Here is a 22423-nt window from a genome sequence, read left to right on the forward strand (position 1 = left end):
ATTTGTGAAAATTTACTTATAACGCAAAAGAAGAATGCTTGAAAAAGAAGAATGTGAAAATTTTAAGAATTGAAAATGATCATTAGCAATTGGTGCTGGGAAAACTGGAAAGATACATGAGGAAAAAAAAAAACCTAGATCACTCTCTTATACCATAGTAGAGGCCTGGTGCACCAATTCATGCACCAGAAGGGTCCCTCAGCCTGGCCTGCGCCTTCTCGCAATCCAGGACCCCTCGGGGTGTGTGGTATTGTAGCAGTGCGCCAAGTGGCAGGTGTCCAGGGAGGAGACCGAGCCAGGGGTGAGCACCACACCACTCCCGCTCATCTTGGCCCCACTGCGCCAGCTGCCACCACTCAGCAACACTGCAGTGGAGGCAGGAGAGGCTCACGCCACCGCAGCTGCACTTGCCAGCCAAGAGCCCAGCTTCTGGCTAAGTGGCATCCTGCTGTGGGATCACACTACCACCAGGAAGCAGCTCCTACGTTAAATGTCTGCCCCCTGGTGGTCAGTGCACATCACAGCAAGTGGTTGACCAGTAATGGCCACTTAGGCTTTTATAGACAGACAGACAGACAGACAGACACAAAATAAACTCAAACTGGATTAGACTTAAATGTAAGGCCTGAAACCATAAAACTCCTAGAAGAAAACATAGGTAGCAAACTATTTTACATTAGTTTTTGGCTATGTCCCCCCCAAAAGAGAAAAACAAAGGCAAAAATAATCAAATAGAACTTCATAAAACTAAAAAGTTTCTCCACAGCAAAGGAAACCATCAACAAAACAAAAAGAGGACCTACTAAATGGAAGAATATATTTGTAAATAAACAATCCAAAAGTGAAAGGAGGACATGAAGAGATATTTCTCCAAAGACATACAGATGGCCAACAGACATATGAAAAGATGCTCAACATCACTGAACATCAGGGAAATGCAAATAATACCATCTCCCTCTATAAAGAATGGCTACCATTAAAAAAAAAAAAATCAACAAATAATGTTTTGGTGAGGATGTGGAGAAAAGGGAACCCTTGTGTACTGTTAATAGGACTGCAGATTAGTGCAGCCACTACTAAAAACAGTATAAAGTTCCTCAAAAAAACTAAAAATAGACCTACCATACGACCCAGCAATTCCACCTTTGGGTATTTATCTGAATAAAATGAAAACACTAATTTCAAAAAATATATGCACCCCTATTTTCATTGCAGCGATAGCCAAGATATGGAAGCAACCTAGGTGTCCATCAATATAATGAATGAATAAAGTAGATGCGGTATATTACACAATAAAGAATGAAATCTTATTATTTGCGACAATATAAATGGATGGACCTAGAAGGTATTATGCCAAGTGAAATATGACTGTAGGAAGATAAATACTATAGTTTCACTTAATACAAATCTAAAACACACACACACACACACACACACACACACACACACACACACAAATAGACACACAGAAACAGAGAGCAAAGGAATAGTGGGGATGAGTGAAAAAGGAAAAGGAAAATTTAGCCTACAATGTAAGTCATAGGTTTGCAATGACAGATGATTACTAGAATTAGTGAAATGATCACACTGAAAGGTATTCTTTAAGAGAAAGAGAGAAAAAGAAAAAGGTAAAGATAAAAATTATGAACAACAAATACATATCTATCAACAAGTGAATCTAAATATCAAGTGAAGAGGAGAATCCAAGATAGAGGCATAGGTAACACCTAACTGCAGCCTCACACAACAATTTCAATAAAATACAAAATGGATATTATCCAGAACTACAGGAAAGTCGACTAACTGGAAATTCTACAACGAGAAGGAAAGAGAAAACCAGAAGGAAAATCAGAGGAGCTGTAAAAGCCTAAGGTACGAAGACACATTGCGCGCACAGAGAGGACGGAACCGGAGAGGAGGGGGAGGCTGAGTGCCTGGCTGGCATTCCCTAGTGAGAAGGAGATAAAAGCTCCGGACTGTGCTGAGCCCCAGACCCGACTGCACTAACCCCAGTTCTAGGCCAGACCCTGGGGACCCAGGCTCATACAGAGGGAGCCTGGGCTGTGAGGTGGAATCTCAGGGGAGCGGCAAAAGGCAGAGCCCCCGGAGGCGAGCACAGTACGCGCAGAGGATGGACTGTTGACTCTGCTGCTAGATTTTCCTAGTGGGAAGGAGACAAAAACTCCAGACTGTGCTAGCTCCCGTTCCGACTGCACTGAACCCAGTTCTAGGCCAGACCCTGGGGACCCAGGCTCATACAGAGGGAGCCTGGGGTGTAAGGCAGAAACCCAGGGGAGCGGTGAAAGGAAGTCCCAGAGGCGCACACATTGCACACAGAGAACGGGCGGTTGACTGTGCCGCTGGATTGCCCTAACGGGAAGGAGACAAAAGCTCCAGACTACTCTGAACCCCACTTCCAACTGAACTGAACCCCAGTTCCAGGCTCATTGAGGGAGAGCCTAGACTGTTTGGTAGCAGGCGAAACTCGAGGGCACCTTTCTCTCAGAGGCGCCGGCAACGAGTACTGAAGGGAATACTGAGACTCAGGAGCCTCATAGGGCGTGGCTGACGGAAGCCAAGGCTATAGGCTCCACCCTGAAACTCCACCCCATCCAAGCTGATCACAGAGACTTTTAAGGCTATCAACTCAGGGAAGCTGCAAAAATGCCGAGACAAGGAAACAGATCACAAAAGAAAGAAATGGAGGACAAAAAAACGACTGGATATAGAGTTCAAAACCATGCTTATAAGGTTTTTCAAGAACTTCCTAGAAAAGGTCGATAAGACCTATGAGGATATGAAAAGGGATCAACTAGAAATAATAAGGAATCAACAAGAAATAATAAGGGATCAACTAGAAATAAAGAATACATTGTCTGAAATAAAAAATATTATACAGAGTCCTAAAAACAGAATGGAAGATCGCAAGAATCAAGTCAAAGATTTGGAACATAAAGAGACAGAAGATACTCCTTCACAGAAGCAAGAAGACAAGAGAATCCAGAAAGTTGAAGATAATGTAAGAAACCTCTGGGACAACTTCAAGCGAACCAACATCAGAATAATAGAGGTCCCAGAAGATGAGAGAGAGCAAGATACCAAAAATATACCGAAAGAAATAGTGACAGAAAACTTCCATCTTTAGCACCTGGGATATGCTCTTGGATCTATCATTTGTCACTTCTCCAGCCAGAGTTAGATAAGGGCCACTTCTCATTGTTTTGTGTTCGCTCAGCACCAACCTCTAATACAGCTGGTATTCTAGTCAGCAATGATACCATGTCAACCCAGTAGTTAAAACTTTTTTGACATGTACTTCAAATACTATAATGAATAAAACATTTTTCAGGTCTGTGAAGGAATAACTTTCTCAGCTTTGAAATAACAAAAAGCAATAAATGAAAAATATGAACAGATTTAAATATTCATAGCAAGTCCAATCAATTGCTTAAAGAAAATAATCCAGCCCTAGCTGGTTTGGCTCAATGGATAGAGCATCAACCAGTGGACTGAGGATCCTGGGTTGGATTCCAGTCAAGGGCACATGCCTGGGTTGGATCCCAGGCAGTAGAGGGTGTTGATTCTCTCTCATTGATCTCTCTCCTTCTCCCTCTCCCTTCTCCTCTCTGAAATCAATAAAAATTTATTTTTTAAAAAGGAAAATAATCCAAAAATGTTCACAGAGAAGCAGTTAAAAAAAATCTATGAGAAGTAGGAATTATATAATTCTAATCAACCACTTAAAAGAATGAAGTAGCTCTGTACTTACTGATATGAGTAATCTCAAGATATATTAAGTGAAAACAGGAAGTTGCCCAGTACACAACTCCATGGGTGGTTAGGGGAAATGAGAGGAGAGGAAGATATAAAAAATGATCAGAAAGGAAACCAGAGGATAGAAATCTAACTGTTGATACTGGTCACCTCTGGAGAAGGGCTTAGGTTAGGAAGGCAGGTGATAAAGAGGAACTTGCACATTTTCTCATTGTTTACCCTAGGAACAATGAGCACATACAGAGCCCAGATCTTGGTTTCAAAATTTCCCATTTAAAAGAAATAGAACTTCTTGGAGAAATATCTGAATCCAGGGTTGGATAAGTTACAAGATGAGCTTTAAACAATTTGTTATGACAGAAAATAAATGCTCAAAGAAGAGAAGAAACAGGAACAAGTTTGAAGGGCTCCCATTGGCCAAATATAAGTCAATATGGGTTATTAAAATAAGTAATGAGCAGAAACCGGTTTGGCTCAGTGGTAGAGCGTTGGTCTGCGAACTGAAAGGTCCCAGGTTCGATTCCGGGCAAGGACATGTACATTGGTTGCGGGCACATCCCTGGTAGGGGGTGTGCAAGAGGCAGCTGGTTGATGTTTCTAGCTCTCTATCTCTCTCCCTCCCTCTCTGTAAAAAATCAATAAAATATATTTAAAGAAATAAAATAAAATAAGTAATGATAGAAACAGATTACAGCCCATAGAACAAAGTAAGAATCTATCAGTCCATGTGGATATAAATAAATACAACAAATAAAAAAGGGAAAGCTCTTCTTATGATAGAATCAAACTAATAAATGTAGAAGTAATGATGAGAGTTGGAAATCATCATGTGGCAGCCATCATAATTAAAGGTGTTTTAAGCAAGAAATATCAATAAATGCTAAAATAGTAGGTGAACATTTAATAAAGGAGATATTTACATAGTCTCAAAGTAACCTCTCACAAGAAAAATTTTAATTATAAAGGAAAAAATAATAGATGTACAGTAGAGAAACCTGGTAACTACTACTTTACACATGATCACGATTAACATCACCAATAAATAGGACAAACAGATACTATGTGCCTCCTGATACAACATACTTGAAAAGAACATGTTAGTTACATGGTATTCTGCTAAAAGTGAATAACCTTAACTAGCAGTCGACAACCTTTCAGACCTCATGGACCACCAGTGGTCCACAGAGCGCTGGCTGGTAACCGCTGTCCCAAAGGTTTGCTTAAACCAGCGGTCGTCAACTTTTCAGACCTTGCGGACCACCCGTTGGCAACTGCTGACCAAAACTAATCATGAAGATAAATCAGAAAATCCCAAATTGAGGAATATCATATTCTTCAGAAATGTCAAGATCGTGAAAGACTGAAAAATTATTTCAGATGAAGGAAGACTTTTTAAAATGACAATTAAATACAATGTGTCATCCAGTATTAGATCCTGACCAGAAGGAAAAAATGTTTTCCCACTTCTGCTATAAGGGGCATTATTATGACAACTGATAAAGTTGAAACAAGATTCTGATTTTTAAAAATACATATTTCTTTATTCATTTCAGAGAGGAAGGGAGAAGCAGAGATAAATAGAAACATCAATGATGAGAGGGAATTATTGATTGGCTGCCTCCTGCATGGCCCCCACTGGGGATCAAGCTTGCAAGCCAGGCATGTGCCCTTAGCCAGAATCGAACTTGGGACCTTTCAGTCCTCAGGCTGACGCTCTATCCACTGAGCCAAGCCAGCGAAGGCAAGGTCCTGATTTTGATAATTATATGGTGGTAATGTAAGGGAACATCTTTATTTTTTAGGAAATATTTACTAAGGTATTCAGGGGTAAAGGTCTGCATCTTGTTTGCAAACAATTCAGAAAAAATACTTTTTTTTAAAAAACATTAAATTAGGGTGGTGAAGGCCTGGGGCAGGGGTAGGCTAGAAGTCAATGGGGGAGGGAAAGGGAACATATGTAATACTTTCAACAATAAAGACTTTTTTTTTAAAGTGGGGAGAAAAACACAAAAATTATAATAAAGCAAACATGGTAAACTGCTAACAAGTAGGGAATCTGATTAAAGATATATATATATATATATATATATATATATATATATATATATACACACACACACACACACACACACACACACACACACATAACTCGTTTTACTGAGCTTTGCTTTATTCAATTTTGAGGATATTGTGTTTCTTTCAAACTGAAGGCAAGATTCTCCATAAGAAGAAAAATTACAGCTCCCTGTATTGCTTTACTTGCTTTATTACATTGTCTTATAATCAAACCTCAATATCTCCAAGGTATGCAGGAATTCTTTGTACTATGCTTCAACTTTGTTATAAGACTGAAATTATTTCTAAATAAAAACTTCTTAAAAGTATATACAGGAAAAACATATATACAGGAAAAAATTTGAGGCCACAGAATATGTAAATAGGAGAAAAGCAATCTTGCCAAGCCTATCCCTTAGACTGCAAATCTCTGCACTAAGCCCTCACAAAAATCACTGAGCATCTATTCCACAAGATGGCAAAGCTGCCCCAAATGCAGAGCTGCTTTTGGAGCAGTTTATCCTCTCCTACTCTGGACTAGACTTGCCTTCCCCAGCTCCTCCTCCTGCTGCCCAAGAACTTCCTTCATACTGATTTCTCAGATGATGACTCCACCCCAGGTTAGAAATTTCAAGACTGTCACCAGCTCGGGACAGAAATTACTAAACAATGACTAATCCAGCAGTATCCTGGCCTCCAGGGGCCCTGCTAGATGTTCTTGACGATGATACTGCCCTCCTTCCTGCTTACTTACATAAACACATTCCTGGTAAATGAATTTTCAACAACCTCCTCCCACACAGAATAGCTACATAGGACTAAAGCAACCATACCAACACAAGAGAGCTAAGTGAACATTTCAGGGCTATTCCCCTATCCTGCATTTTCAGTAGTCCCATAAACTCCTCAAAGCAACTGACGTCAGTTTGGCAGTAACTTACCTGCTCAGCCTTAACTCACTTCAGGAAGCCTACAATTAAGTCAGAAAGCACACCTGACAGTCTCAGAAAATAACCTATGATTATGCTGTTGATGCTGCTCAATGTCCACCTTCAAATGCCTAACTGCTAGTCATCCTTCAAGGCCCTGAACAAGTATTACCTTCTTCTACCCCTGCCTCCAAAGCATCAACCTAAATATCATCTCTCTCCCTAAGTTATATCCAAACAGTATTTAATAAATACTAAGACCAAGAACACCCATTCATCTTTGTATACTCAACAGTTAGCAGAGCTCCTGGGCATATAGTAAAGGGCTCAACAAGCGAATCCTGAGTTCAACTTTCAGACAGATATTATCATTGTCAGTCTTCTAAGTATTGCTCATGACACCATCTTATTTTTACTCTTGTGTTACTGATTCCTACAGTTTTATTCATTCCTCTGGACTGAGAAACCTAGAAGGGGGACTGTCCAGATATCTCATTCATCTTTCTAATCCCTGGAAAAATGAATTCTGAACCAATTTTTCACCAGAGCATATGTCTGATGTAGATCATAGACACCACAACTTTTCAAACTACAATGACTGTAACCTTATGACCTTCCTTCTCAAGTGTGTGAAAGCTAAACCACTATAGCATTACACTAAATCTGACCTGGTTAACTTAAAAATAAACCATTTGAAAAAACTATTATATACATTACTGGTTAATTTAAAGGTAAATACCTTGTAAACTTTTGATATTTTAATGACAAATAACTTTCTATTCAGTTTATAACTGAAAACATATCAAGACTCCAGAGGTTAGAATCATTGATCTATTTCAACTCATGTGTAACAGAACACTGGTGTGCCACAAGAATTTTTAAAACTAGTTAGTCAGGAGCACTGACTCTTTTCCCCTTAGATTCTAAAATAAGAGAATGACAACAGCTAACACAACAATAGCCATCTGGTGTGAAGGAATCAAAATTATACAAATTATACAAATTTTGTCAGATTGGCAAAAGACATATTTTTTGGTGTTTGGCAGAATCTTAGAAATTAGTTTATGCGTGCCATGAAATGAAAAAGGTTGAAAATCGCTGATTTAGACCACATGGCAAAATATCTCATTTCTAACATGTACTTAGGTGTTTTTTTTTAATTTCTTGACTGAACCTATACTTCTGCTAGATCTTCTCTCGTTTATTTTGTGTTTCATGTAGGACTTAGTAGGCACTTGCTAAATATTTGCTGACTAAAATAAATGAATGGACCTGAGCGATTGCTCAATGGTTAGAGCATTGGCCCACAGACCAAAAGGTCTCTGGTTCAATTCCCAGTCAAGGACTCATACTCAGATGCATGTTCAATCCCTGGCCCTGGTTGGGGCATGAGCGGGAAACGACCAATCAATGTGTCTCTCTCACATTGTTTCTCTCCCTCTCTCCTCTCCTCTCTTCCCGTCTCCCTTCCCTCCACTCTGTCCAAAGATCAATGGAGAAAGTATCATTGGGTGAAGATTTTTTTAAAAATAGAATGAATGTACTGTGGCCCATTTTCAAATACTCCTGGCTATCTGTGAATGTCCATTAGGCTAGGGCCCACATTTAGAGAATAATCTGAGATAAATGAACTTCTTAGGGCATCTATTCTAATTTTTGTTTTACATCATAAACAAATGCCTACCCAAATGGAACAATTTCAACTCCATTCTCCTCTGGCTTTTAAGTCATGAAAGTAAAAAGCTTAGAGCCTACTTTAGTAATAGGTTCCTTGCAGCATTTATTCCTCCCAGTACAAGCTCACAGTAATCTGACCTCTATCATTACTAAAAATTCTCTTGGAAAACAGACAGTGGGGCCTGGCCAGCGTGACTCAGTGGTTGAATGTCAACCTATGAACCAATGAACCAGGAGGTCATAGTTCAATTCCCGGTCAGGCCATATGCCCCAACTGCTAGCAATACACTACAGTGTGGAGCATGTAGGAGGCAGCTGATCAATAATTCTCTCTCATCATTGATGTTTCTATCTCTCTCTCCTTCTCCTCTCTTCTCTGAAATTAATAAAACACATTTTTTAAAAACAGGCAGTGGGGTTTGGCTCAGTGGATAGAGCGTCAGCCTGAGGACTGAAAGGTCCCAGGTTTGATTCCAGTCAAGGGCATGTACTTTGGTTACGGGCACATCCCCAGAGGGGGGTGTGTAGGAGGCAGCTGATTGATATTTCTCTCTCATTGATGTTTCTAACTCTCTCCTATTCCCTTCCTCACTGTAAAAAATCAATAAAATATATATATTTTTTTAAATAGGCAGTAGTTTCAATATCATTCCCTAGAAAATCCCCTGTGCAATCTAAAAGAGCAAAAGATAATATAAAATCTTTCCATTTTCCTTTCCCAAGAGTCACCTGTCCCACCCTCACTTTACCTTATTCATAGTCTACACAAACCAGAGACACTGCTAAATTAACAAAGACAAATATTGTCTGTCTGTCTGTCTGTCTGTCTCTCTCTTTTGGAAAGAGGTAGCTCAAGACCCCACAAAATACCTAAACTTCAAAACAGGCGAGTGTCGGACCAAGCACAAAAGTATCTCAGGTTCGATTCCAGGCCCAGGGCCCATACCTGGATTCTAGGTTTAAACCCTGACCCCAGAAGTATGCAGGAAGCAACCAATAAATGGGTCTCTTTCACATCAATGTTTCTCTCTCTCCACATCCCTCCGCCCCTCCACTTTCTTTTTTTAAAAGGGGGGGGGGGGGGGGGGAATCAGGCACTGGATTTAGCCTGTAACCTAATGTCCTCACTCCTCTCATCTCTACACAGCCTATTTTCTAGTGGTGTAGAAATAATTCATTGCAAGTTTCCAGAGATATCTAACATAGCTCCACCTTTAAGACAACATAATTAAGAGCTTAGTCTGCTGAGTTATAAGGAATATAGCTGTCATCAAGAGCAGTGGTCCGGTAGTCCATGAGTTAAAAAAGTTTGGTGACCGCTCATCTAGAGCTCTAAGCTCTGAGATTAAATTTCCACTTCATTTGAACATTAATTCTAGTAATTCCCCCCACATGACAGAAAAGCAGGCTGGGAGGAGAGGATCTCTGCCACAGAGAGGAGACTCAACCAGAAAAGGGAGATTACTTGTATCCATGAGACTAAGGCACAACACTCTGACCCAGTGGGACCAACATAATAGAACCATGGATGATCCAGGAATAAATATCTGAATACACTATTTTCAAAGAACTATTCTGCTACGTTAACCAGAAGGTCTAACATAACATATTTACAAAAGTCTAATGTAAACCCACAATGTAGAAGAGAAAATAACAAAAAAAATTCACAAAAATAATGGCTCAAATTTGATGATCAGGCTCAACTGAAAGTCAAGCAGGTTAAGTACAAAAATAAAACAAACCTAAACATGTGAAACTGCTGAAAAACAAAGATAAAGAGAAAAATCTTGAAGGTAGCCAAAAAGGAAAGAACACATTACAAACAAGGAAGCATTGATATAAATGATCACTAACTACCCGTCAGAAATAAAAGAGGCCAGAGGACAATGAGTACATCTTTAAAGTACTTAAAAAAAAAACCAAAAAAAACACCTGTAAACCCACAATCCTATATCCAATGAAAATATCCTTCAAAAATGAAAGTTAAATCAACTCATATTCAGATAAACAAAAACTAACACAAACTGTCATCAGGAAACCTGTATTACAAGAAAAACTAAAGGAAATTTTTTATGCTGAAAGAAATCTTTAGGAAGAAAGGAAGACACTGAAAATAGTAACCATGTACATAAGACTACATCTTTTGTCTTCTTTAAAATATATAATTGCTTACAGCAAAAATTATAATATTATACTGTGAATTTTAGTATGTGCAGATAAAATTCATATAACTAAAGCATAACGGGGGGTGGGTAAATGGAACTATACAAAGTTTTACATAAAGTGACTCAATTAAATTGTGAAAAGTTAAGAATATAAGTCAGAATCCCTAGAGTAACTTCTTAAAAAAATGCTAAGACGTATAGCTAAAAGCTAATAGATGAATTACAATGAAATTCTGAAAAAATATTCAACTAACCTAAAAACAAAAACAGAAAAGAACAAAACAGAGGATAAACAGAAAACAAAAAGCAAATAGTAGACCTAAAAACAACCATATCAATAATTATACTTAAGTAGACTTAAAGGTTGCAATTAAAAGCAAAACCTGACTATATTCTAAATATAAAAGACACACTTTGAATTTAAAAACACACTTATGTTTACAGAAAGTGTTCAAAATGCCAGGCATACAGTAAGTAAGAGAAAGCTGGTACCTGCACTAATATCAACTTCAAGTAAAATGCTATTATCAAAATCAAAGTGATATTTCATATTACAAAGGGGGCAATTAATCAGGAGGACATAAAAATTATAAATATGTAAGTGCCTAGTAACGGAACTCCAAAATACATAAAGGAAAATTGACAAAGTACATTATCTGACCACAATGGAATTACATTAGAAATCAATAACAGCAAGTTTCTTTAAAAAAAAAAACACACAATACTTAGAAACACATGTCCTAAGTAACCCATGCAAAACAAATAAGTCACAAGATATTTGAATTGAATAAAAATAGAACATAACAAAATGTGTAGGATGTAGCTAAAGCAGTGCTTAGTGGAAAATTTATAACTCTAAATTTTCCAGAAATCAATGACATCTAAAAAAGACAAATAGAGAAAGATAGGTTGGTTCTTTGAAACTATCAAACAAAATTGATAAACTCTACCCTATTAATCAAGAAAAGAGAAAACACAAATTAGCAATATGAGAAATGAAAAAATATAACATTAAAATAAGGAAGTATTATTAATAAAAGGTTAAAAAAAACATCAATTATACTTCACAATCGAAAGTATATATTAGGAGAGAATTATGTTAACTCTGAATATGAACCTGCCACAGCAGAAATCTCTTGAAACTCAGCAAGAGGAGAAGCCGGTTCTGTTTTCATAGCGTTTTCTCCCATTGACTTGCAGTTCAACTCCAAGTCTGTAACCCCCAATCCATCTCCCAGGGAGTGGCAAGTTAGTGCAGATGAGATCTGGCCAGCTTCCAAAGGAGATTTCAACTGACCTGGATGGGGGGAAAAAAGTATGTGGGAAGCATATACATGTATATAGTCTGGGTACCAAAAGTACCTCAACAGACTAAGAAAGCCAAGGACTTTTTAGAGGAAGCCATTCATCTCATAGCATAAAAGTATATATTCACAGGCTCTAGCACATATAGCCAGGGCTGGAGCATCTCAAAAAGGCTAATAAGAGTTTAAAATGGCTCTAACCGGCCGGGACCGGTTTGGCTCAATGGATAGAGCATCGGCTTGGGGACTGAAGGGTCCCGGGTTCGATTCCGGTCGAGGGCATGTACCTTGGTTGCGGGCATATCCCCAGTGGGGGGTGTGCAGGAGGCAGCTGATCGATGACTCTCTCTCATCGATGTTTCTGGCTCTCTATCTCTCTCCCTTCCTCTCTGTACAAAATCAATAAAATATATTTAAAAAAATAAATAAATAAAAAAAAAATAAATAAATAAAATAAAATGGCTCTAACCGGTTTGGCTCAAAGGTCCCAGGTTCGATTCCGGTCAAGGGCATGTACCTTGGTTGTGGGCACATCCCCAATAGGAGGTGTACAGGAGGCTGCTTAACGATGTTTCTCTCTCATCGATGTTTCTAACTCTCTATCCCTCTCCCTTCCTCTCTGTAAAAAATTAATAAAAAGTATATATTTTTGAAAAAGAGGTTAAAATGAAGGGAGGACTTGTCAGAAGCATTAACTCACAAAGCATAGGCACTGGAATGAAGTGGTATCAGAAAGACAGAAAGAGGTGGGCAGGGCTCTTCAAGCCCAATACTCAGATGTATATAAGCAAAACCAATCTCAAAAAGTTATCAGTGAAGCTCTAAATGGTTTGGTTCAGTGGATAGAGTGTCAGCCTGCGGACTCAAAGGTCCTAGGTTTGATTCCAGTCAAGGGCATATACCTTGGTTGCGGGCACATCCCCAGTAGGGAGTGTGCAGGAGGCAGCTGATTGATGTTTCTCATCGATGTTTCTAACTATCACTCTCCCTTCCTCTCTGTAAGAAAATCAATAAAATATATTCAAAAAAAATAAAAAATAGCCGAAACCGGTTTGGCTCAGTGGTAGAGCGTCGGTCTGCAGACTGAAAGGTCCCGGGTTCGATTCCGGTCAAGGGCATGTACGTTGGCTGCGGGGATATCCCCGGTAGGGGATGTGCAGGAGGCGGCTGGTCGATGTTTCTCTCTCATCGACGTTTCTGGCTCTCTGTCTCTCTCCCTTCCTCTCTGTAAAAAATCAATAAAATATATTTAAAAATAAATAAATAAATAAATAAATAAATAAATGGACTTCTTTAAAAAAAAAAAAAAAGTTATCAGTGAAGACAATATAAAACACTGCAGCCCACTCAATAACTTAATTTCAAAACCATCTAAAACTTGTGGTAGGTAGTACACATTCTTAGATTGGTTCACACCAGACAAGCATCAGGTTGGCAATACAATTCCTTAGCAGACTTTGACTTACCTTCTTCAGACTCTTTGGAACTGGGTGATGTGTTTTGCAAAGAATCAGTATTAACTGCATCAACCATATCCGATACAACCAAGTCAGGATCTAAGATCTCATGGGTCCCATTTGTAGACAGCCTAGAGGACCGTCTCCTTGATAAGTCTTTGTCAGTGTTTGCTGGGTAGGTTTTTGACTTTTCCTGGGCTATAAATCATTAAAGAGAGTTATTGTCAAGAGACCAGAAGAAATAACTATGCTACTACAGATTTTTGAGCTAGCTGTCCTCTATAAGGGCTTTATAGAAACTTCTGGAATACCAGGCCAGTCATTAAAGGATATATCCTTCCTTGGTTTATGGCTATAAGTAAAGGCACAGTTACTCTATCACACTCCTTAGTGTATCAGGAAGATGTTCTAACCAAGATAGAATTCCCTTTAAGGATTCATAGTCTACAAATATGTGCCAATGTTATGTCCCAATCTTAACGTCATGTCCCAATCTTAACAATTAAGTTCTATGTTGGAGCTTCCTACCATAAAAGTCTGTGTACTGACTTTCAAAGTCAATAAGGTTTATAGAGCCTTAGAGCCATCACAAATCCTTTTTGGAGCCAATAGGATTTTTTTTTTTAATCAATAAATAGTATTCTTAAAGTTTCACTCAGCATATGAAATTCATCCCTTCCTAAGTCATTAAGTTTCTAGTGGAATCCAAATCAAATGTAGTTTATGGGTATGGAAATGACACCACTGAACTCAAGATTAATGGGAGTTTATGCTGAGATTTATTTTTCTTCTAGCAAAACTTTTGATCTAATCACATCCCACTCACAGAGCCTACAATCAAGGACATGACTTTGAGTCTATAGGGCATAGGGGAAACATGGATACAGAGGCGGCTAACCCAACTGAAGGCAAGTTCTAGGCACACATACACAGAACGAAGACTCACATGAATTTTTGTCAAGCCGAGGGCGTTTTAATGGAACTTCACTTCCTTTTGATATTTTTCGTCTTCTCAATTCCAATGTTATTGGTTGCAAAGTTTGAGAGTTTGAATCCACAGCTACAATGTAAATAACACCACACAAACAAGGAATGTAATTACAATGAGGATTGAGTGTTGCTCCAATCCTCATTGTTAGATATAATCACACACACACATACACACGCACACATCCTTGCATGATAAACAGACCAAGAGGCATTCTTACTTAAGCTAAGGGTGGAGGGAGGGTTTAAAATGGGTGAGAAATTACTTCTTTGGAAGGTGCTGACATTCATGACCCATCTCCAATCATATACTTCTTTCCTGAAACCCTCTCTTTAAAATACTATATCCCAATATGACTGCTTTAAAATATGAAGGTGCAAGAGCAATATTAAAGTCATTTTTATTACTTCAAATCTTTATTTTTTTATTTATTGATTCTTAGAGAGAGAGAGTGTAAGAAAGAGAAAGAAACACCAATTGTTGTTCAACTTATTCATGCATTCATTAGTTGATCTCGTATGTGCCCTGACCGGGGATCGAACCCACAACCTTGGTGTATCAGAAAGATGCTCTAACCAAAAGAGCTACTCAGCCAGGGCACAGCATCAAATCTTTTCATCAAAACTTGACTTATCCAATACTCTGAAAATCTACCATGCAGGCTGATTCATAAAATATGAACCCTGGAAGTATGGTTTGATTTGTTTTCAATCTCTACTTGCTAAATTAGCTTGGCATTGGTCCGAGTTTTGAGAGACTAAAAAGAATGTCAAAATTTATAACCTCTAAAAACAATTCCAGAAAAATCTCAGGAGGCTATTCTATTTGACAGTCAAAGTTCCAGGCCAGACTGCTGATCACTAGCAAATCCAGCTCTGACATAATTTAGCAGTGCAAACACTAAACCCCCGGACAGTAGTACTCTTTATTTTTAAATCTAATACTGAAGAGGCTCTTCCCCAATCAGGAAAGATAAGATTACAAAAGGCAAGTAGAAGTAAAAACAAAAGATAAGAAATCAGGAAGTGTTGGAGGGAAGGCAGGGCTAAGGGGACTGATGATGATTAAAAGGAGAGAGGAGAAAAAGGAAGAGAGGGGGAAGGAAAGACTAATCTAACACCAGTAGCTTCATATCTGCCATCTCAAATGGCCAAACAAGAGCTCTGAGACTGAGCTCTGAGGAAGCAAACAAGATGAGAGTGCTGAACTCCTTGGCTCTTCCTGTGTTCAACTTTCCCAATGTACCAACATTATTTTGTTCCAAGTGGTGGGAACTTGGAGGTCACACACATTCCAGATTAAACACAAACAACTCTCCTTAAATAGCTCAGATTCTGTTCCAATCAAGTCTATAATCTACAGAGCTCAAGGCCCCACTGAGTCAATAAACTTATTCCAACAATTTTAAAAGGGGACATGAACTATAAGCTATTTGGCAAGCATTCTTCACTTTGATACCATATACAAACTGGGGCTGACTACATTGAATTTCAGTGTTTCCCAAACTTTTCTTACAAAAGAATCATCTGGGAAGGTTGTTTTTAACAATTTACATTCCCAAACCCTGCTCCAGAAATTCTGACTAGGAAGGAAGGCCAAGTGTTAACAGTAAGCTTGGAAAATACCATTTCTTTCTTAAATTGATTCTATCTGGTATGAAATCCTACACTTACAAAATAAAAGCAATAAACTGGATGGCATTTATTTTATGAGTGAAGTCTGCAAGCTGAAGAGCAATTACCCCAATACACACTTAACAGGGGGTACAAGCTAGAGCATAAATAGCTAAAGAAGAATCAGTTTCACAAACACTCAGTTCCCATGTTTACATACTCTTTCTTAAACTGAAAAGGGAGACTTGATTTCTGCCAGTTCACCTTTTCCACTTCTCCCATTTACATAAAAAGGCCTGCCTCTCACTCATTCTACATGATACACTGTCCAGAGGTATAAAACCTCTAGACTTTCTCAACTAGATTCCTCATTTGAACACCAAATACACAGGTTATTTTTTCAATTCTCTCAAGGGTAATTTATAACTATTATCATTTGAAATGCACAGGAGATGAGTCAATTCATTACAGATCATGGATACCTTGGTATTAGAGTTTAATTCTCTCCCGGGACGCTGTTGAGAAAGCTAGTGAATTTAGGCCGGTGCTGTCCAACAGAAATATAATGAGAGCCACAAAATGCAAGCCATGTACATAAATTTAAAAATTTTAGTCATTATATTAATAAATTAAAGAAAAAAGTGAAAATGATTTCAAGAATACATTTTATTTAACCCAATACATCCAAAACTATTTCAACATGGAATCAATATAAAAAATTGAAATATTTTACATTCTTGTGGGATTTCTTGTACTAACTTTTTGAAATCCAATTACAGCACATTTCAATTCAGACTAGCCACATTTCAAGTGCTCACTAGCCACCTTGGCTAGCATCTACCATACTGGACAGCGCAGGTCTAGGCCCTAGATTTGTCTATGGACAATTCCAGCATGCTCAGCTTTTGAAGACAATACCCAGTTACAACCACTAAAGGGAAATGTGCCTTATTTCATTGGGGAAGAAATCAATCTACTTAATTTTCAATCTTAAAATTAGAACTCAGATGTGAGAAGGTCTACTGGAAATGATGACTAATGCATTTATTTTAAGTAAATTAAGGTAGACTTTTTGCCACAGAAATTAAGTCTGATGTAACTGTCCGGATTGACAGAACTAGCTTTGGAAACAATGAAAGAGCTAATTCTGTAATTCCACAATTTTGATGAAAATAAAATTTACATATCTTTTGCAACTTTCAAACGTGAGAGAAAAAGTAGGTATCACTTTCAAATGTCCTAGGGGATTCAGTTTTTCAGTATTCATGTAAAGAATATGCAAGCCAGAATATCTGAAGACCACTGCCAGACAATCATAGGCATTCAGTTTAGAGATCTTTTGGGAACTCTTCATGCCATTAACTTGATCTAGAGAAGTATTTGACTTAGGAAGAAATTCAGGGTGTGTTTCATTCTAGGTTATTCTAGAAAAATTCCAAATTTCAACTTTATTTAACAACTGCACATTCTTTTGTAAGTCTGTATCCTTTAACCCGGACTCTTACCAATTAGCCATCTCAGCTTTTTATTTAGACTGTGAAATTTTTCAATCAATAATTAGTCTGCAGAGAACTGAATTTCAAACGCACCCATGCTTTTCTAGGTCTTTGGCACCATTTCCTTCAGTAAACCTCCTTCAGATGCCCACACCTTATTTCTCCTTTCCTCTTTCATGTCTCTCATAAAAACTCTATTTCCTGATCCCAGGTTCTATAATATTAAGCTCACTTAAATTGAGATCATTTAAACAGGCACTAGTAAAGGCCTTATCTTACTTGGTTTTATCATATAAGCTGAAATATCTAGTGGACAATTACCCCTCAAAAGCTCAATCTCTGACATGTTTCCCAACTTATGTTCATCTGGACACATTTCTCCCTTAAAATTCAGCTTCAGGAACATGACTTGTTTTCAGATCATAGGACAATTCAAAGTCAGCCACAAAAAAATGAAGGATTGATGTATAGAAGTGATAAAGAACCACATAGGGCCACAGAAAAACACTGGCATTGTCCTTGCAGAGCCCACTTGGGAAACTCACCAGTAGGAGCTATGGAAGGGGGTCTGCCTCGTTTTCTTTTTGGCTCCCTCAAGTTTTCTTGTTGACTCTTCACAATGTCATTTTCAGGTTTCTTATCCACTTGAGCATCTCCAGAGTACTCTCTGTCATTTTCTGAAATGTTCTCCTTATCTTCCTTCTCGTTCTTGGGAAGGCTTTTCTCTGACACCTTTCCCTTTTCAGAACAGATTAATTTTCCTTCTTTATCAGGATGCTTGGTTCGCTTTTCTGTCTTTAAGGCTTTGTCTTCTTTGTCTTTCTTCAGGTTGACTGTGACTTTTCTCTTCTCTTTAAACTTCTGTCGTTTATCAGATGATGAAAGACTTTTGTGATCTGTTTCTTTAGGCCTAGCGTTACCCACAATATTCTAAAATGAGCAAAATAGCGATGAAACACACTTTGTGATTACAAGCAAATATAAAACCAGATAGATCTTTGCAAACTTATGAAGACAAACACAGACATTAAAAGGACATAATGCCAAGTCACATAATGGTCACCACTAAAAATATTTACCTATAATTTGAGGCTTAAGAACCAATCCTAAGTTTAAAGAAAACAATGATCATTAGATCCCTTAAGATTATTAAGTCACTAGAAAACAGTTAAAGGAATAGATAATTACCACAAGGTCCTCTGGTGGAAAGTAACCTTTCTAAGAAAATGCCGCAACCCAAGCATGTCTAAACTGACCCAGGGCCCCTCAGAGGTCCGCCTTAGTGTGCCAATGGATGCTGATTCCCTGTGTAGAGTAGAACCCAAACTGATAACTAGAGGCAGAAAGGAAAGTTGTAAAGATTTTCGAACCCAGAAAGAGTCTTTGCTTCCTCTACTGGGTAAAGGCTGTGTGCAGTCCAACAAGCCACCTTCTGTATTCCTTAGTTACTTACTGAATTTTTATCTATCAGGAGGAAGTACTGGTTCTTGGCTACTTTCCTCCTAAATTACTTTCTTTAAAATTCATCTTTAATTTATTATGAATGTCTCATAATAAAGCCAGCTCTGAAGTTTCCAAAACTATAATTGTGTATTTGTATATGTTATCTCTCTTCTAAGACCTAAATCTCTATCATATCATATTCATAAGATCCCCAGCACCTAACATCTACTAAGTACAGATCTTTGTCAGAAACAGAAAGGAGTGCCTAAAATATTCACTGAATAAAAGTTTAATTTGTCCCATAGGAAACAATAATAAACAAGAAGAATCCCTGTGGTTCGAACTTAAAAGGAAATATTTTTTTCAAGTCCACAAAATTTTCTGAAAGCAGCCAGGTTTGAGAACAAGCAACCCTCAGTAACTGCTTGGCAGAAACATAAATTGGTACACCCAGCTAGGGGGATGCAGGGGGAAGGGCTAGGGCAGGCAGCAGGCAATTCAGGTCAAAAGACTTAAGTTTATACTTTGAACTAGAATGAATTCCTAGAAATAAAATTTGCTAACAGGATAATCAGACTTGTGAATCCAGATTTACAAATACCCTAACATGACCATTAGGGAATTGGTTACACAAGGAAGGAGATATATACATCTTATAAAATACTATATATAGCCATTAAAAGCCATATTCACATAAAGAATTAGGAACTTGGGAAGTCCGCCCAGTGTGGCTCAGTGGTTGAGCATCGACCCATGAACCAGGAGGATACGTGCCCAGGTTGCAGGCTCGATCCCCCATATGGAGTATACAGGAGGCAGACGATCAATGATTCTCTCTCATCATTGATATTTCTATCTCTCCCTCTCCCTTTCTCTCTGAAATTGATTTAAAAAAATATATATTAAGTTTTTCTTTAAAGAAACTAGGGAAATGTTATTTCATTAAAAGAAAAGACCAAGTTATAGTACAGTAATATACTATATGACTCCAATTTTGAAAAGAAATATGTACATACATAAATATTTAACAAAAAACACAGGATATACATCAATATGTTAATAGTTAACAGTAATTATATCTAGATAATAGACTTACAGTTTTTACTTTCTTTGTGCTTTTCTGTACTTTCTTAACTTTCAATAACAAACTTTTTTTTAACCTCAAAAAATATATAAATGTTCCTAAAATACAGCTAATCAAAACTTTGAGATAGTGTGGTCCTACAAAAGAAATCTCAATCTATTCTAATACTATATAAAAAAAACTTTAAAATTGTCACTTTTTTTAAAGAACTTTTGCTTTATAAATGGCCATTATAGAACCTTAGCTTAATAGAGTCAAAAAGACCTAACTAGTCATTTATCCAAATTATATATACTCTTGGGGGGAAAACACAAGCAAATAGGCGCCACAGGCATTTGCTTGACCACCCGCTAAGTCTGAGATAAGGTGAGACACTCAGAGGCATCTGGAAATTGAAAACTGAAGCACCCATAAATTCACACAGGGTAAGGTGCACAACTCCAAACCAAAGCACCAAGAGCCTATCAATTAGTTTATTGAGTAGAGCAGAATAAATAGTTGAACGTTTGTTTTCTGGAGCACTGGATTTCCATTTGGGGAGGTTCTGGATACAATTTGACAATTCTGGGCAAGTTCTTAATATGGTCCTCTATCTATGTTAACTCCATGAACTGCACACAAAAACTGTCAAAGAACACCAGGATAATGTTTTAGAGTACTATGTAGCCGAAACCGGTTTGGCTCAGTGGATAGAGAATCAGGCCTGCGGACTGAAAGGTCCCGGTTTCGATTCTGGTCAAGGGCATGTACCTTGGTTGCAGGCACATCTCCAGTAGGGAGTGTGCAAGAGGCAGCTGTTTGATGATTCTCTCACATCGATGTTTCTAACTCTCTATCCCTCTCTCTTCCTCTCTGTAAAAAATCAGTAAAACATATATTTTTTTAAAATAAGAGTACTGTGTAGCTCCCAGGGCCAAGTTATCAAAGAGAAAACATCTTCAGGGGTAAAGCCTTATAATTTTATCTATTTTCTGAAGCAGAAAATCATCACAAGGCAAAAATGTTGTTAGGTTACCTTTAAACACATCATATATCATGATCCTTTGAAATTGCTAAATATAGCCGAAACCGGTTTGGACGCTCGATGGATAGAGCGTCCGCTTGGGGACTGAAAGGTCCCGGGTTTGATTCCGGTCAAGGGCATGTACCTTGGTTGTGGGCATATCCCCAGTAGGGGGTGTGCAAGAGGCAGCTGATCGATGACTATCTCATCGATGTTTCTGACTCTCTATCTCTCTCCCTTCCTCTCTGTACAAAATCAATAAAATATATTTTTAAAAAATTGCTAAATATATGTACAAAAGAATTTACAAAAGTTTGTGATAAGGAGAAGCATTTGATCATCATAAGATACAAGTTCCAGCATCACAAAATATTGTCACAACAACCACCACCAAACAGGTAACAGTAATAATCAGAGTTTTTTAAGAATCAATATCCAACTTTTGATCTCTTTCCCCTCAACTGCTTCATGAAAACAAAAAAAAGACAAAAGGGAAAAAAATTACAAAGAAATTAGGCAACACATCTAGATGGCCCATATCTGTGTACACCATATTTCCAACATCAAAAGCAGGTCCTGTGCTCAAATAGATGCCTGGGACAGGAAATAACATTTTCAACGCAGGCACATCTAGCATAGATGACTGCCAAATCCATGCCAAACCACCATGTCATGGTCCTGAGCTTAAAAACAAAGTTAGACAAGGAGAAAACAAACTCTAGATCTCCTCAAGCAGTTCAGCAAGTTTCCTGTGACGGGGGGCAGGACACAAAGAGAGAAAATAAAGAATGACACTTTAATGAAAAGATAAGGAAAACAGATAATAGGTAATGGTATCCAAGTATTTGGCACTTTTGAAAAAAAGAATCTATGTTAAAAGAAAATGGCAGAAAGAGACAAATATTTACAATTTCTGAAAATTTGCACATTGCTTCCTGGTGAAATTATGTCAGATGGAGGAAATAAAGACTTTGCCATCATAAACAAATGTAATGTCTTTATTTGAGAAACAAAACTACAATGTTAGTATTATTCATACCACAAAGCACAAAACCACATATCTCACCTGATCTTTGGAAAAAGCTTTGACATGAATATGTTTGACAGTCTGAACTACTCCATCATAAAATTTCACAGTGTAAGTACCTAGAATTCAAGAAGATATCATGATTTTAACTTGCAGTTTCATGAAAGTGACACAACTTTTCAAAGCATAAATACAAGGGAGTTCCAACAACAATACTATAATAAACTTATGGAAATTAAAAATTTCTTTAAGAATCATATGCCTTACCATGTCTAAGATAATAGTATGCCTGCCTTTCTTTTTATCTATACAGATAAAAATTCATCAAAAACAACTCACTTTTATGATGCTTCATTAAAATGTTAAAAAGTTGTTCTAAATATAGACCAAGAACAAAGAGCAGTAAAA

At 37.8% G+C, this 22423-nt stretch overlaps 1 protein-coding gene across 6 annotated transcripts in view; it reads right to left on the reverse strand.

Moving 5' to 3' along the window:
- The window catches only part of PHF20 (PHD finger protein 20), a 103712-nt gene that overhangs the window by 35923 nt on the left and 45366 nt on the right, over positions 1-22423 (reverse strand). For 3 of the 6 annotated variants that reach the window (XM_036418060.2, XM_036418061.2, XM_036418063.2), the window contains 5 exons: positions 22055-22134; positions 18004-18388; positions 14308-14421; positions 13371-13559; positions 11718-11897 (listed from right to left, as the gene is read on the reverse strand). In XM_036418060.2, the coding sequence (XP_036273953.1) occupies positions 11718-11897; positions 13371-13559; positions 14308-14421; positions 18004-18388; positions 22055-22134 (948 nt within the window). The remainder of the gene's footprint in view (positions 1-11717; positions 11898-13370; positions 13560-14307; positions 14422-18003; positions 18389-22054; positions 22135-22423) is intronic. The other 3 variants (XM_036418062.2, XM_045574699.1, XM_036418065.2) reach the window with 3 other exon arrangements.

This window comes from Pipistrellus kuhlii, unplaced genomic scaffold (assembly GCF_014108245.1).
Source record: "Pipistrellus kuhlii isolate mPipKuh1 unplaced genomic scaffold, mPipKuh1.p scaffold_m20_p_6, whole genome shotgun sequence".
Classification (NCBI taxonomy): Eukaryota; Metazoa; Chordata; class Mammalia; order Chiroptera; family Vespertilionidae; genus Pipistrellus; species Pipistrellus kuhlii.